Source organism: Pygocentrus nattereri, chromosome 29, assembly GCF_015220715.1.
Source record: "Pygocentrus nattereri isolate fPygNat1 chromosome 29, fPygNat1.pri, whole genome shotgun sequence".
NCBI lineage: Eukaryota > Metazoa > Chordata > Actinopteri > Characiformes > Serrasalmidae > Pygocentrus > Pygocentrus nattereri.
Window position 1 is genome coordinate 3,905,632 of NC_051239.1, and position 17,691 is coordinate 3,923,322.

At 42.0% G+C, this 17,691-nt stretch overlaps 1 protein-coding gene and 1 long non-coding RNA gene across 2 annotated transcripts; both read right to left on the bottom strand.

Moving 5' to 3' along the window:
• Positions 1-8,039: 8,039 nt before the first annotated feature.
• Positions 8,040-17,199, bottom strand: LOC108415271 (HLA class II histocompatibility antigen, DP beta 1 chain-like). Its single transcript, XM_037536038.1, has 6 exons — positions 17,130-17,199; positions 12,357-12,626; positions 9,330-9,611; positions 8,594-8,707; positions 8,455-8,483; positions 8,040-8,331 (listed from the first exon to the last, which is right to left on the bottom strand). Exons 1-5 carry the CDS (start codon positions 17,179-17,181, stop codon positions 8,461-8,463), a joined length of 741 nt encoding a protein of 246 aa, XP_037391935.1. The 5' UTR covers positions 17,182-17,199; the 3' UTR covers positions 8,040-8,331; positions 8,455-8,460.
• On the bottom strand, positions 9,637-12,334 carry LOC119262796. Its single transcript, XR_005129899.1, has 3 exons — positions 12,101-12,334; positions 10,992-11,195; positions 9,637-10,606 (listed from the first exon to the last, which is right to left on the bottom strand). It is a non-coding gene; the product is annotated as an uncharacterized LOC119262796 (long non-coding RNA).
• Positions 17,200-17,691: the final 492 nt, after the last annotated feature.

Here is a 17,691-nt window from a genome sequence, read left to right on the forward strand (position 1 = left end):
AATCCACAAATCTGATGGCATAGAGTTTAATTCCAGGTTCAAAGTAGATGACATGCAGAGGATCAGAAATCCAGAAAGGCAGGCCTCAAACAGCACTCAAAAGGGGGCAAGTCCAAAAGAGTAGTCAATAACAAACAAAGTGCAAGGTCAAAATACCACAAAACTGAATCAGAAATATAAACGCTCAGAACTGCAGAAAAACCAAACAAGACTTCGTGGTGGGGAGGAGAATGGCAGGCAGCAGATGTGACACATATAAAGAGCTCAGTGTTAACTAACAGGACTAGGCACCAGTAAATGCTTGACTGAACGCTGCTGGCACATCAAATAAACCAAGTATCTACTCACCAAACGCGTTTTGAAGCTCTGAAGTTTGCAGTGGCCATAAATGAAGTTACTCCTCGGTTGAACTTTGGTGATGGCCTGGATCGAATAATAATAATAATAATAATAATACATTTAATTTAAAAGCGCCTTTCTCGACACGCAAGGACACTGTTCAAAATGTAGGGTTTATATATATAAAAAAAATAACATCAACAGAGAGAGCAGGCTAATTTGAACAGGTGAGTTTTAAGACTGGATTTGAAAAGAGGAAAAGAGTCAATGTTACGGATGTCAGATGGGAGGGAGTTCCAGACTTTGGGAGCAGAGCGGCTGAAAGCTCTGCACCCCATGGTACTCAGACGAGCAGAAGGTACAGAGAGATGAATGGAAGAGGAGGATCTGAGCGAGCAGGTAGAAGTTCCGATTTGGAGAAGATTTGACAGATTATGTATGGCCTTAAATGTGTGGAGGAGAATTTTGTATTCGATCCTATATTTAACAGGGAGCCAGTGGAGCTGTTGAAGGACAGGTGTAATGTGATGGAACGAAGCAGTTTTAGTGATAATACGGGCAGCTGCATTCTGAACCAGCTGAGGCTTATGGAGGGATTTATGAGGAAGGCCAAAGAGAAGAGAATTACAGTAGTCAATGGCGGATGTAACAAGACTATGAACTAGAATAGATGCAGTATGGGGGGTGAGGGAAGGGCGTAGACGATTGATGTTACGCAGATGGAAATACGCAGACCGGGTTACATTACTAATGTGAGAGTGGAAAGATAAACAGTTATCTAAGATGACACCCAAGCTCTTAACCTGAGGTGAGGGGGAGACTAATGTACTGTCAATTTGGATAGAGAAAATATCCACTTCCTCTCCTTGGATCACCACCTTATCGTGGTGGAGGGGTTTGCGTGCTTGAATGATCTTAGGAGCTATGTTGTCTGGAGCAAAAGCTCCTGGTAGGGTCTCCCATGGCAAACTGGTCCTAGGTGACAGGTCAGACAAAGTGTGATCCATAATAACCCCTATGAAGACACAAAAGCAGGACTTGTGTACCCTGCCCGGAACAGGGTTACCGGGGCCCCACCCTGGAGCCAGGCCTGGGGGAGGGGCTCGCCAGCGAGCGTCTGGTGGCCGGGCATTTACTCATGGTGCCCGGCCGGGCCCAGCCCGAAGGAGTTACATGAGTCCCCCCTCCCATCGACCCACCACCAATGGGAGGGGCAGTAGTAGGGGTTCGGTGCGTTGTGGATCGGGCAGTGTCCAAAGGCGTGGGCCTTGGCGTTCTGATCCTCGGTTGCTGAAATTGGCTTTTGGAACTTGGAACGTTACCTCACTGGCGGGGAAAGAGCCTGAGTTGGTGCGCGAGGTTGAGAGATACCGGCTAGATATAGTCGGGCTCACCTCAACACACAGCTTGGGATCTGGGTCCAATCTCCTTGAGAGGGGCTGGACTTTATTCTTTTCTGGAGTTGCCCATGGTGAGAGGCGGCGGGCAGGTGTGGGCTTTCTCATAGCCCCTCGACTCGGTGCCTGTATGTTGGGGTTTTCTCCGGTGGACGAGAGGGTAGCTTCCCTACGCCTTCGGGTTGGGGAACGGGTCCTGACTGTTGTCTGTGCTTATGCACCGAACAGCAGTTCAGAGTACCCAGCCTTCTTAGAGTCCTTGGGAAGGGTGCTTGAAGGTGCTCCTCCTGGAGACTCTATTGTCCTACTGGGGGACTTCAATGCTCACGTGGGCAATGACAGTGAGACCTGGAGGGGTGTGATTGGGAGGAATGGCCTCTCTGATCTGAACCCGAGTGGTGTTCAGTTTTTGGACTTCTGCGCAAACCACAGTTTGTCCATCACGAACACCATGTTTGAACACAAGGATGTCCATAAGTGCACATGGCACCAGGACACCCTAGGCCGCAGTTCAATGATTGACTTTGTAGTCGTGTCATCGGACTTGCGGCCATGTGTTTTGGACACTCGGGTAAAGAGAGGAGCTGAGCTGTCAACTGATCACCACCTGGTGGTGAGTTGGATCAGGTGGTGGGGGAAGATGCCGGTCAGACCAGGCAAGCCCAAACGTATAGTGAGGGTTTGCTGGGAACGTCTAGCAGAAGAACCTGTCAGATTGATCTTCAACTCACACCTCCGTCAGAACTTTGACCAGATATCGGGGGAGGTGGGGGACATTGACTCAGAATGGGCCATGTTCCGTTCCTCCATTGCTGAAGCGGCTGACTGTAGCTGTGGCCGTAAGGTAGTTGGTGCCTGTCGGGGCGGTAATCCTCGAACCCGGTGGTGGACACCCCAGGTGAGAGATGCCATCAAGCTGAAGAAGGAGTCCTACCGGGCATGGTTGGCCTGTGGGACACCAGAGGCAGCTGGCAGGTATCGACAGGCCAAGCGATCTGCGGCTTCAGTTGTCGCCAAGGCAAAAACCCGTGTATGGGAGGAGTTTGGTGAGGCCTTGGAAAGTGACTTTAAGTCGGCTCCGAAAAGATTCTGGCAAACCGTCAGGCGACTCAGAAGGGGAAAGCAGTGTGCCACTAGCACTGTATATAGTGGAGATGGTGTGCTGCTGACTTCGACTGAAGACGTCATTGGGCGGTGGAAGGAGTACTTTGAGGACCTTCTCAATCCCACCGACACGTTCTCCAGTGAGGAGGCTGAGTCTGGGGACATGGGAATAGGCTTGTCCATTACTGAGGCCGAAGTCGCTAAGGTAGTTAAGAAGCTCCTTGGTGGCAAGGCTCCAGGGGTGGATGAGATCCGCCCTGAGTTCCTCAAGGCTCTGGATGTTGTGGGGCTGTCTTGGCTGACACGCCTTTTCAATATTGCGCGGACATCAGGGGCGGTGCCACTGGATTGGCAGACTGGGGTGGTGGTGCCTCTTTTTAAAAAAGGGGACCGGAGGGTGTGTTCCAACTACAGGGGAATCACACTCCTCAGCCTCCCTGGCAAGGTCTATGCAGGGGTACTGGAGAAGAGAGTCCGGCTTATAGTCGAACCTCGGATCCAGGAGGAACAGTGCGGGTTCCGCCCTGGTCGTGGAACACTGGACCAACTCTTCACCCTCTCCAGGATTCTGGAGGGTTCATGGGAGTTTGCCCAACCAGTCCACATGTGCTTTGTGGATCTGGAGAAGGCATTCGACTGTGTTCCCCGGGGTATTCTGTGGGAGGTGCTTCGGGAGTACGGGGTACATGGCTCTTTGCTACGAGCCATTCAGGCCCTGTACAAACAAAGCAGGAGTTTGGTTCGCATGGCCGGCAGTAAGTCAGACTCGTTCCCAGTGAGAGTTGGACTCCGTCAGGGCTGCCCTTTGTCACCGATTCTATTCATAATTTTTATGGATAGAATTTCTAGGCGCAGTCAAGGGATGGAGGGTGTCCGGTTTGGTGACCTCAGGGTCACATCGCTGCTGTTTGCAGATGATGTGGTCCTATTGGGGACATCAGGCCGCGAACTTCAGCTTTCGCTGGATCGGTTTGCAGCCGAGTGTGAAGCGGCTGGGATGAGAATCAGTACCTCTAAATCCGAGACCATGGTTCTCAGGCGGAAAAGGGTGGAGAGCCCTCTCTGGGTCGGGGATAGGCTCTTGCCTCAAGTGGAGGAGTTCAAGTATCTCGGGGTCTTGTTCACGAGTGATGGTACAAGGGAGCGGGAGATTGACAGGCGGATTGGTGCTGGGTCAGCAGTGATGCGGGCTCTTTACCGGTCTGTTGTGGTAAAGAAAGAGCTGAGCCATAAGGCAAGGCTCTCGATTTACCGGTCGATCTACGTTCCCACCCTCACCTATGGTCATGAGCTTTGGGTAATGACCGAAAGAATAAGATCGCGAATACAAGCGGCCGAAATGAGTTTCCTCCGCAGGGTGTCTGGACTCTCCCTTAGAGATAGGGTGAGAAGTTCAGTCATCCGGGAGGGACTCGGAGAAGAGCCGCTGCTTCTTCACGTCGAGAGGAGCCAGCTGAGGTGGTTCGGGCATCTGGTTAGGATGCCTCCTGGACGCCTCCCTCGGGAGGTGTCACAGGCGAGTCCACCTGGGAGGAGACCCCGGGGAAGACCCAGGACACGCTGGCGCGACTATATCGCCCAGCTGGCCTGGGAGCGCCTCGGAATCCCCCTTGGAGAGCTTGTGGAAGTGGCTGGGGAAAGGGAGGTCTGGGCTTCATTGCTTAGGATGCTGCCCCCGCGACCCGAACCCCGGAGAAGCGGAAGATAATGGATGGATCGATGGATGGACAAAGTAGAATAACTCAAGTGTTTTCAGCCCTTGAAGTTCTAAGCTGGCAGAGCAGTCTTGTCTTAAGGCTTGTTCAATGAAACTGATCAAGCTAAACTCCAAATTTAGCCTGAATTCTGCAGGTTTGTCAAAAGCACATGTTGCCTTGGTTACTGGACACAGCTTTTGGGAATGAAATTGACAAGAATTAGCTGGACTGGTTCAAATTAGCCTGGCTTATCTAAGCTTGCTTCATGGAACACACCACAGTAGCTACAGCGGTCTATCTCAGTGGCAGCCTTGTGTTGAATGTTGGTGCAACAAAAGGCCTCACTGTTTACCTGAAACAACACAAATCAGAAGCATGCAGTGTCCACAAATGACCACTGGCTGTAAAACAGACCATATTTAGCATTAGATAGAATTAGATTAGAATTAGATATCCATTATGAAACTAAACATACATACAGACAATTGCATAAGTCAAGTAAGTTTTTTTCTATTACCACTGAATGAACAGACTCTATTGATGCCAGATTCTGTGTAGTAATGCTATAAAGTGGTGAAATAGCATTTCATTAGAATAGGCATGTCAAAATATGTCAGTAAAATAACATGTATTTTACCAGCACATGTATTATGTAACACTGTAAACAAGAATATACCCATAAAGCACTGTGCTTTGATTAGCATTAAGAGAAAGAACTAGACTGCTCTATCATTCATCAAACACCATCAAACTGTTCGGGGTATCTTTATAATTCTATGCCTGATAAAAATTAGTTCTGTGGTCTGATTTTTTTAACCTCTTTAAAAAAATGGGATCTTCCAACTTTCATAACTGCTGTGATTGACAGCTGCAGCTAAACTTCCAAGCCTACATAACAAAGAAAAACATGACTCTGTTTGGTTCTAGTTCTGAGGAGTTAGCATGAACCAAACGAAACCACAACCAAGAACTGATCAGATCAGCGTGGAAAAGTCCCAGCTGAGTCTAAACCACCTTCCCCAAGTGAACCAATGAAAGAGCAGAAACAGACCTGCATCATCAGCGTCTGGGTGAAGTTCAAGTCCACATGATGTACGAGATTAATACAGAATGAAAGGTGTTCTTTAATAACTCGTTCAATAAGGGTAAGTATTTACATACTAGTCATTACATAAAATGTCTAAAGGACAGTGCGTCACCTGAATATCACGTATCACACATTAAGAAAAAAACAAAAGAGTAAGCTTGTTATTGTTTTATTTATTAGACTTCAACACGTCTGATAAAGTTTGTCACGTGCAAAACATGAATAGAGTACAAGATCAGTAAAGACTTAAAGGTACATTAATTGTTGAGTCTACATGAGACGTAATACTGCAGTCAGTATATTAGATATACCCAGAAAACACTTTGTAATTAGTGAGCGCTCTTCTCTGCTCCTGTCTCTCTAAAAAAAGGAAAAAATATATTGTAGGCACACTAAATAAAGTGCGTACCCTTTTTATTTATTGTATAAGAAGCATTTTATACACAGCATATAAAAGGTATTTTGGCCATATAGTGAGAAGAACCTGTCCACTGGAAAAGACCAGCATGTTTGGAAGGGCTGAAGGTGAAAGAGAAGGAAGCTGACCAGCTATAAGACAGATGAAGACAGTGAGAGGAATCATGAGCCAGTCATTCAGAAGCCTGAAGATCCAAAAAGAAGACAGCACATGCTGGAGAAACCCGGTCCAAATGGTCACCAGGAGCTGACTAGAAAAACTGTACATAAAATATGCATCCATATACGATGTTATGATATATGAACTTTTCCACTGTGGTTTTGAACAGCTTATATAAACAGTATTAAATAACAACATTAGGCCTGTATTGGTCCCACACAGTATTCCTCATGTGCAGGTGAACAATATGAACTTTACCCAGAGACGGATGATGTATTCTTGTCTTTTAGTACCAGTTTGGAAGCTAAACTGGACGCAGTCATGTATAACCAGTTTGGGATGAATACACAGCTGCATGATTTTCAGAGGCTGAACATCAGCACAAAAAAAAACAAATTATTGGATAAAACAGAAAAAGCAATATATATATATATAATGTAGGTGGCACAGTGGCGCGATGGGTAGCAGCGAGGAGGCCCTGGGTTCGATTCCAGTGCCGGGTGACCGGGGTCCTCTCTGTGTGGAGTTTGCATGTTCTCCCCGTGTCTGTTTGGGTTTCCTCCGGGTTCTCCGGTTTCCTCCCACAGTCCAAAGACATGCAGTCAGGCCAATTGGACATGTTACATTGCCCCTGGGTGTGAGTGTGAGTGATTGTGTATGTTTGTCGGTCTGTCTGCCCTGCGATGAACTGGCGACCTGTCCAAGGTGTATCCTGCCTTCCGTTGGTATGACCGCTGGGATAGGCTCCAGCACCCCTCCGGGACCCTGAGGGAGAAGCGGCTTAGAAAATGGATGAATATATATATATATATATATAATGTGTGTGAGTGTAGAGAAATTAGTTTTAATGCAGATTTATAAAGTCATTTTGATAAAGACGGATTTGTAAATAAACACTATATGAACTTTAGGATCACAATGTGTAATGATTTTCTGACAACTAGATGTTTTCTTTGCTTCACGTTTCAGCAGCTGCTGCACAAGATCTTTGAGTGGGTTTTAGGAGATCTGTGTCACTCCATGACGTCATTAAATTGGTGGCCACTTGAAACACAGGCACACTGATGTGAAGCACTGCTATTACAAAGCATCAAGAAGTGTTAGATGATTAGTGATGGACGCTTATGGAGAACTTATAAGAAATAATAAATTTAAGTTGATGATAAATATACTTTTAAATAAGTCTCTATCTCAAGAAATACCTTCATTTAAGTTTTTCCATAAAATGTTGAATGAATAAACATATTTAGAAATCTCTATATACTTCAAGTATAAGATATACTCATGTTCTTCGCTGTAGTAAAAAATCAGTGCTTAACAGTTTATAAAAGTGAGGCTGACTTACTAAGCAAAATTTACTTGTTAGTTTCAGTATCATCAGTGAGCTGTTTTAGCTTAAATCTGCACCAGCCCTTCATGGATAAGACAGAATAAAGGTAATAGATGAAAATTAATAATTAACAGGAGTGACTGGTCCCTCTTTCGTCACATGATGTACACAAGCTTAGGTAATTCATCCACATGACTCATAATTTCATAAAATGCATGCCTAAAGACTGTATATCAATTTAAGACTCTAAACACAAAATAATTTAGAAATAATTATTAAAAGCAGTCAAATACACAGAAAATCAAGAGCCAATTCCACCTTAAAGTATTATACATAGAGCGACTGATGATAATAGAAATGTGTTTGTTAATAGAAGTTTGTCTCTTGGTGCTGGTCTGTTAAGGAAAAGCTAAAAGTATGAATAATTACAGAAGCAGATTTAAAGAGTTCTTCAGTTAGTCAAAGCCAGATTTGCTCACACATACCTAATAATAAAGTCTCCAGTAAAGATGGTCTATAAATGTTTTTACTAATCCTGTAATAGATCAATGTAAAATCAGTTTTCATGTCCTCACAGAAATTTGTGCAGTAAAGAATATTTCTAATAGCTCCTCTCATCATTAATAATACAGAAAAACTCATAAGAAGAAAACAATCAAGCTTGTGCTTTTAGTGAAGATTCTTAGAAATAAAACAGCTGTTTAAATGTTTTCTATAAAGAATGCAGACGACAAAATCTGTTGTAGTTTCTGCTGCTTCACCACCTGAGAGTAAAGGCGAGTCCTCAACACCACAAAGACCTGCAGGAATCCAGATAAACATGTAAGAGCTGAACAACTGAATTTAATACATGATCTATGTCTGAGTTTGATAAAACCAGTTCATAGATTTCAAACAAAAGGAGAAAAAGAAATGAAGTTTACCAGAGCTTAACTGGGCACCAGGATCCGGCCTGTGAAACACAGTAATAAATGTCATGGTAAATCAGATTAATGCACCAGTACTCCAGATGGATCAGGACTAGTTACTTTCTCTAGTCTCTAGTCTCGTTTCTCCACTGACCTGAGGACTTCTTCTTGTAGTAGAGGAATCCAGCAGCTGACAGGATGATCCCCAACACCAGCCCTGAAGCTCCGATAGCGATCTTGTTCCTCTCAGACTCAGGAAGAAAGCCATCTGTGTGAACATTAATATTTAATATTAATTTGAATGTTAGTAAGCTTTGAGTAAATTAAGACATTTTACTGTCGCCAGGAACATGGAAACAGTTTCATAGCTTTAGAATAATTTGACAATAATTGACATTTATGTGTGTGTGTGTGTGTGTGTGTGTGTTTGTATATATATATACACTGTATATATATATATATATATATATATATATATATATATATATATATATATATTACACAGATCAATCTGACTTGCATAAGCCCTGCTTTTTCTATATTATATGCAAATCAAACATTTTTTCTGAAATCTCCTCTGATGATCTCATGCCAGATCTTTTTTTCTGTGTAATTAAGAATTTAATAATAGAGGAACTCCAGTTTTAGAAGACTTTTGATATAAAAAGCCACAGAAGTTGTTTTTCAGCTTTTTTGCCAGACTGTATTTCCAGTATGACTTAAACCTCCTCCTGAAATGATCAGATGGCAGTCAATCATAAAACGCATCTTTACCACATTTCTACTTGACCTTTTCATGATTAGCTATTTTCTCAGTATGAAGTAAGAAGTATGAAGCAGCTCAGTGTAAATTGGCTATAAAGTCTGTACTAATGTGGGTTCATTCTCACCCCACTCAATGATGATGGGCTCCTTGGAGCTGGCGTGCTCCACCACACAGGAGATCTTCTCTCCAGATGTGGGCGTGTACTCCAGGTGGGAGTGGATCTGGTAGTACCAGTCTCCATCAGCCATCTCCTCAGTGGCGGTCACATCACTGGTCACCTTTTCACCGTTTCTCAGCCAGTACACATCGATGACTGGGGGGTAGAAGTCGTACGCACTGCACATCAGCATGGCTGGATGACCACCACTGGCCTGCTGTTCTGCCACGAGTTTGATCCTCGGCTTCACTGTAAACAACAGAGATGTTACTGGTACGTTAATTAAACCATCTGGTACATGAAGTCATATTAGTGCATTCAGACCAAATATGTGCAATATGGCATCTATTTTCAGCTTCATGTCTTTTCTACATACACAGAACACACTGAGGCACCTCTGGGGTGGCGCTAAAACAAACATCCACAATGCGTTTCCCTCAAATGGTCCACAGTAAAGAACTTTCTCCAAAACAACACTCTGTTTGAATGTGGACCAGCAAGGATGCTTCAGTGAGTTCAGTGAGTGGGAAAGATGTCTTCTACTGTCCTGCTGAAAACAGACAGCATAGTGAATACAGGTTGTGATTATAACAGAGTGCTGAGCCAGAAATGAAAAAGAGGGAAGAAAATGATCGACTGATTCATAAAACACCAAAAAACCTTGTGGTTGTTGGATCAAATGTATTGAACCACATCTCACAAGTAGGGGTGTTCAATCTCATTTGAAAAGGGCTGGAGTGACTGTGGGCTTGCTTTCCAAGAAAGTGATTAAACATGTGGAATCAGGTCTTCGTTTGTTTGGAATGAACACCAGGCCCCTTTCAGATAAGTTCATGCCAGGTTTTGACCCTCTACAGTGTAACTCCTGCCATAAACCTCTCACAGCACACCAACACTAAGTCACGTAATCAAGCTCTTTAGGTCTGAAGGTTTTAAAAATCTTCACATAATGTTAAGGTTCTATTCCGATTCCATACCTTTCACTATACTGAGGTTCTTCAAACTTCAAAAAGGTTCTTTACCCCATAAAGATCCATCCAATAAAAGATCTTTATCAAAGCAGCTTCCAGAGGAAGATTCATGAATGTAGACTCTCTGTTAAATCTGCTGACATTGGACCAGATCGCTGTCCCATTTTACTGCTGATTCTTTCCTTCTGCTCCTCCCCAGGAGACAGGAGGACAGGAGAGGAGCAATAGAAAGTGAGGAGGAGGAGTTGTAGCAAAAGTTTCTGGATGCAGCCACTATAGAACAGAGGCATGATGGGGTAGAAAGAGAAATCAGAACCAGGACAGAGAGCATCTGATGCTGAATACTTGGAGGCCTCATCCACACATGTATGGACATTTTGACCTTCCATCCATGTGGACATGTAAAAGGTATCATTTTGAGAACATTGACATCTCTGTGAAGTTGTGCACAGTCACTGTTATTCTGCATGTGTTAAGCGTGCAAATCTGACAAGGCTGATGTTTCTGGAAGGTCAGTAACATCAGAGCTACAGACCTCTGACATCACGCCCATATTAGGAAATCCAGGGCTAAGCCAGTTTTCATCATGGGGAAAAATTAATGCCACTTTTAATTTTTTTTTTGTGTGAGTGTGTGAATCAAAAATATTCCAACCCACCCAACAAAAACTTGTTGAAAAGTCAAAGACAGACGTCTCAACAACGTTGAGATTTGGTTGAAAGTGAAAGGTGAAAGTCGTCTTTTTCAGGTCCTTAAAAAGACATCCATCCATCCATCCATCCACCCATTTTCTAAGCCGCTTCTCCGTCAGGGTCGCGGGGGGGTGCTGGAGCCTATCCCAGCAGTCTTCGGGCGGAAGGCCCTTAAAAAGACGTTTTAAACATATTTATATTTGTATTGTAGGGGCTTCTGCACACATACAGGCATAATTCACACACACAGACATGTAGTCAGTCACATGGGGTGACTATTCAAAAAGCTTCCAGGTCTATTTTTGGGCTAAATCAAGGCTATGATGGTCGACCAGATTGAACTCAAATCTGTTTGTGAAAATTAGCACCAGTTTCCCACATAAATGTCTGTAAAGGATGTTATGGACGAGTAAACCGTTAATATTTTATCTTATTTTGCGGGCTGTGGATTGAGAAGTCTTACTTCATTCGTTTAATTTCAGCTTGTTTTTTTAACAAGTTCTCTTTTCATTAACCTCAATAGCTGCCTTATTCACCTCTAGCCCACCGTTCCAACAGGTCAAACTTCAGCCTCAGTGGGCGTCCTCAACAGGACAATGATGTGTCCAGTTTTTTTACATACCCCAATATGTTAAATTCACCAAATGAATAATAATCATTAAAATGTGTGAAAGTGTGTTCTCTGTTCTCTGTGTCAACTTATCAGAGCTGGAGAGCGGATGATTTACAGTTAATCATTTCTAAATGTATTATTACAGCATGAATTGTAAACAGTGTCACTGTAAAGCTCTGAAATAGTTGATCTTATTATGAGAGGCTCTTAACAGCCGGACACCAACTTCAAATTAAAAGCCCAGGTATTTTACAGTGAGTACATCATGCAGCCAAACGGCATCATAATAATCTCTCAGTCGCGATTAGTGAGGAAAATGTTTTGTTGTTGTTTTAATAAACAACGCGCGCGCTGTAAAAATATTTGTCTTTAATAAATAATAATAAATATATTTTATAATAAATAAAATGATAATAAATAAACTTCCTGCTATAAAGTTTTATATCATCAGACTTTAATTACCCGTCATATTGATCTTCTGTGTTCATGGTCAACATTCAAATGTAAGATCGCCGAAATCGATGAAATGAAGTCTAAACTTCAGGTGCGCTCATTATTCTCCAACATAAACTCGGGATCAGCGCCACGGCGCTGTGGAAGTGCTCGCTCTGCTCCTCCTGCGCTGATTCTGTAAATCACTATTTCTCAGTTTCTCTGCAGCTCAGCTCTGATCTGCTGCTGCTACAGCGGTGGGCTTTTCTTTCATATAGTCTCTCACCTGTTTTCTCCAGAATGTTAGAGAATAACATTGGCAGGTTGTTTTTGCAGTATCTCTCCAGCTCGCCTCTCGCCTGCTGTACGTCAGATCCTTTATTCCAGCGCTCTGCGTTCTTCACTCCGAGCTCAGTGTATCCAACATACTCCCCCACCGTGCTGTTAAACCGTAAGAATGGATCCTTATTGAAATGATAGGTTTCAATGTATTCCGCATCTGTCAGATCTGATGAACTGGAGGAACATTCATATCTCGTGTAAAAGTAATATCCATCTGCCAATGAAACAGAGAAGAAGAAGATTAACAGCCACAGTAACAAACACGTCTGTGAAACACATTAAAATAACGATGTTATTAAATTAAGAAGTCACAATATTTTATTAAACTTCATCACATCACAGATCAGAGATCTGTAAGGTCTAAACAGTTTAGAGCAGGTCTGAAGGAGCATTTAAAGTGTTTCTGTAAATTCCCTGTTAAAGAGGTTTTGTGAGCAGAAGGTTCGCCAGAACAAGCTCCTCACAACGGGCATCTCATTAATGAAGAGAGAGCGGGGTGCTCCCCTTACTGCTCCCTACTGGCGACCTGAGGTATTGCAGATCAGAAAATGTTGAAAGTGTTCAGAACAAATTCAGAACAAAGTTAAACGGCTTTAAATCTTCATTAATTTTGACCTAAATGATGATGAGTCGGCCTGGTTGTGATATTTTCTTTCTTGATATTTGTGCTGCTGTTTCCTCATTTTGCGTGTTACAGGTTTGAAATTGGCTGTTCGACCACAGGCTCCGACTCTGGAGAGAGACAGGCCGGTCTGCTCTTGACAGTATAAACTGCCATCCCGCTGTTTTCAGTCTACATTCGTTTCTCTGATTTAGTCTCTAGTCTTAAAATTGTTAGTGTTATTGTTTGACCAGTGCCTGTCGCTGAGGTCATTCGTTTCTCTGATTTAGTCTCTAGTCTTAAAATCGTTAGTGTTATTGTTTGACCAGTGCCGGTCACTGAGGTCATTCGTTTCTCTGATTTACTCTCTAGTCTTAAAATCATTAGTGTTATTGTTTGACCAGTGCCTGTCACTGAGGTCATTCGTTTCTCTGATTTAGTCTCTAGTCTTAAAATCGTTAGTGTTATTGTTTGACCAGTGCCTGTCACTGAGGTCATTCGTTTCTCTGATTTAGTCTCTAGTCTTAAAATCGTTAGTGTTATTGTTTGACCAGTGCCTGTCACTGAGGTCATTCGTTTCTCTGATTTAGTCTCTAGTCTTAAAATCGTTAGTGTTATTGTTTGGCCAGTGCCTGTCGCTGAGGTCATTCGTTTCTCTGATTTAGTCTCTAGTCTTAAAATCGTTAGTGTTATTGTTTGACCAGTGCCTGTCACTGAGGTCATTCGTTTCTCTGATTTAGTCTCTAGTCTTAAAATCGTTAGTGTTATTGTTTGACCAGTGCCTGTCGCTGAGGTCATTTGTTTCTCTGATTTAGTCTCTAGTCTTAAAATCGTTGGTTTTATTGTTTGACCAGTGCCTGTCGCTGAGGTCATTCGTTTCTCTGATTTAGTCTCTAGTCTTAAAATCGCTAGTGTTATTGTTTGACCAGTGCCTGTCACTGAGGTCATTCGTTTCTCTGATTTAGTCTCTAGTCTTAAAATCGTTAGTTTTATTGTTTGACCAGTGCATGTCACTGAGGTCATTCGTTTCTCTGATTTAGTCTCTAGTCTTAAAATCGTTGGTTTTATTGTTTGACCAGTGCCTGTCGCTGAGGTCATTCGTTTCTCTGATTTAGTCTCTTGTCTTAAAATCATTAGTGTTATTGTTTGACCAGTGCCTGTCACTGAGGTCATTCGTTTCTCTGATTTAGTCTCTAGTCTTAAAATCGTTAGATTTATTGTTTGACCAGTGCCTGTCACTGAGGTCATTCGTTTCTCTGATTTAGTCTCTAGTCTTAAAATCGTTAGTGTTATTGTTTGACCAGTGCCTGTCGCTGAGGTCATTCGTTTCTCTGATTTAGCCTCTAGTCTTAAAATCGTTAGTGTTATTGTTTGACCAGTGCCGGTCGCTGAGGTCATTCGTTTCTCTGATTTAGTCTCTAGTCTTAAAATCGTTAGTGTTATTCTTTGACCAGTGCCTGTCGCTGAGGTCATTCGTTTCTCTGATTTAGTCTCTAGTCTTAAAATCATTAGTGTTATTGTTTGACCAGTGCCTGTCGCTGAGGTCATTCGTTTCTCTGATTTAGTCTCTAGTCTTAAAATCGTTAGTGTTACTGTTTGACCAGTGCCTGTCGCTGAGGTCATTCGTTTCTCTGATTTAGTCTCTAGTCTTAAAATCGTTGGTTTTATTGTTTGACCAGTGCCTGTCGCTGAGGTCATTCGTTTCTCTGATTTAGTCTCTAGTCTTAAAATCGTTGGTTTTATTGTTTGACCAGTGCCTGTCGCTGAGGTCATTCATTTCTCTGATTTAGTCTCTAGTCTTAAAATCGTTAGTGTTATTGTTTGACCAGTGCCTGTCGCTGAGGTCATTCGTTTCTCTGATTTAGCCTCTAGTCTTAAAATCGTTAGTGTTATTGTTTGACCAGTGCCTGTCGCTGAGGTCATTCGTTTCTCTGATTTAGTCTCTAGTCTTAAAATCGTTGGTTTTATTGTTTGACCAGTGCCTGTCGCTGAGGTCATTCGTTTCTCTGATTTAGTCTCTAGTCTTAAAATCGTTAGTTTTACTGTTTGACCAGTGCCTGTCGCTGAGGTCATTGCACTCAGAGCAGCTCCTGTTTTTTATTCTTGTGACTGTAACAACCTATAAAATAAATCCGGGCTCATTTGTTATGTAGTGTATTGTGTTTTGGTCTGAAGGGTCTTGGTGACAGAATCTGCTGTCATCCATGTTACGGCCTGTCCTAGATGGGTCATTGCACTGGGTGAGTGAGCTGGTCAGAGGAACAGTTGTTTGTGCAGTGAACATTTATTTACTCAGAAAATACAACCCCATTTCCAAAAAAGTTGGGACACTGTGCAAAATGTTAATAAAACAAAATGCAGTCATTTAAACCACATGTTTAGTTCAAAATAGCACAAAAACAACATATCAAAAGTTTAAACTGATCAATTGTTTAGTTTTTTAAAAATCTTTGTCCATTTTGAATTTGATGTCAACAACACATTCCAAATAAGTTGGGGCGGGGGAACAAAAGGCTGGTGAAGTTGTGTAATGCTAAAAAAGCACCTGGTCGTTGATTGGCAGCAGGTCCGTAACATGACTAGGTATAAAGAGCATCTCAGAGAGTCGGAGTCTTTCAGGAGTAAAGATGAGGAGAGGGTCACCACTCTGTGAAAGACTGCACCATCAAATAGCACAACAATGAAAGAAAAATGTTTCTCAACATAAAATAGCAAAGAACATCTGCTTTTCATCGTCTACAGTACAGAATATCATTAAAAGTCTCTGAATCTGGAGAAATCTCTGTATGTAAGGGACGAGGCCAGAAACCAGTATTTGCTGGCTGTGGTCTCTGGGCCCTCAGACGGCACTGCATTAAAAACAGATATGATTCTGTAGTGGAAATCACTGCACGGGCCACATGAAAATCACTGTCTGTGAAAACAGTTTCTCGCTATATCCACAAATGCAGGTTAAAACACAAAGAAGAAACCAAATGTAAACAGGATCCAGAAATGCTGCCACCTTCTCTGGGCCTGAGCTCATTTAAAATGGACTGAGGGGAAGTGGAAAAGTGTCCTGTGGCCCACGAATCAACATGTGAAATTATTTTTGGAAATCATGGACGTTCTCCGGGTTAAAGGCCACTCAGCTTATCAGTGCACAGTTCAAAAGCCAGTATTCATGATGGTTTAGGGGGTCATTAGTGCACATGGCGTACCAACTTCTTCTGTGTTATTGGGATCAAATTCAAAATGGGCTTATATTTTTCAAAAAACAATCAAATTTCTCAGTTTCATTTGATATTTTGTAGTATTTTCGATCAAAAATATGGTTTACATTATTTGCACATCATTGCATCCTATTTTTATTTACATTGTACAGTGTCCCACATTTTTTGGAAATGGGATTGTACTAAAAAAAGTCTATTTAGTTTATTGTAGTTAAATGTGTTTTAGCTTAACCATCAGATACCTAGTTTATCTAATCAGTCCTGCATTAATTTACATTGTTTAATCAGCTTTTCATTAAATCAGTTTATTCAGCCTTTTATTAAGTTTAATCAGTTCAATCAGACTGTCATTAAGGTTAATCTGCTTAATTGAGCCTTAATTAAATTACATCAGTCTGACCAATCTTTCATTAAGTTAAATCAGATTAAAATCCTGCATTAAATGAAATTTTGTGTGTTGCTGGTGGAAACTCATAGTGTCTGGAGCTGCATCACCAAGAAGAGGAACCAAACCTGCCGTGACTTATTTAAATTAGTGTATCACATTATTTAACATTTTCACGTTATTTAAATATATTAAATCAACAGTTTGTCTCTCATTTTTTTGTGTAATTATTGTTATTAATAATTATGTGCTCAGTTGTCATGTTTACACAGCATTTCACATTCTTTCACAGTTTTTCACACTTCAGTGTGCTTTTCTAATCAGTTCCGAGCAGTGTAATAACTTTACTGAAAACTGAAACATCTATCATTTTTTACTGTATTGTTTTTACTTAGTATTTATATAAAATACATTTAGCCAGATGGCCGTATATGAAATTGCCATATATGAATAAACAATGTCTGATATGTTTATTTCATTAAAATAGGATTTATAAAATAATAATGAATATTAACATACCTGTTCTTATAGTCAGAGTCAGTAGGAGCAGCAGCTGCAGACTCAGCAACATTTTGTCTCTACACCCAACAACTGAGAGAGTTTGAGAGACTGAGCTCCAGTTCATACAGACGCTTCAGTTCACTGACCAATCAGAATCAGCTACACCACTGCATCACAGGTTACTGAGCAGCAGCCTCACTGAATTTCAGAGTGGATGAATAAGGAATAATAAGATGATGCAGTTGCCAAACAAAATGCCAGAAAAAACATTTTCTACAAACACTTTGGCAATATGTCTAATAAATATAACATGTCAGCTTTTAGATTAGCTTTTATTTCACATGTAGCTCATAATGTGCATCTTCATCATGTTCATCAGTGCAGACAGTCTTTAAAGTGTGTATGTAGCAGGGCTGGCAGTTATGAAGTGCTGTTGAAGATCTGATTTGGTTGAATATTGGTTCTGCAGAAGAAACTGGAGAAGAACTCAGAAGTGCAGCGCCTGGACTGTGATGGCACATCACAAAGACACAAATGGGTGAGCGAGAAATCTGACCGGCACCCTCTGCTTTTAAAGACA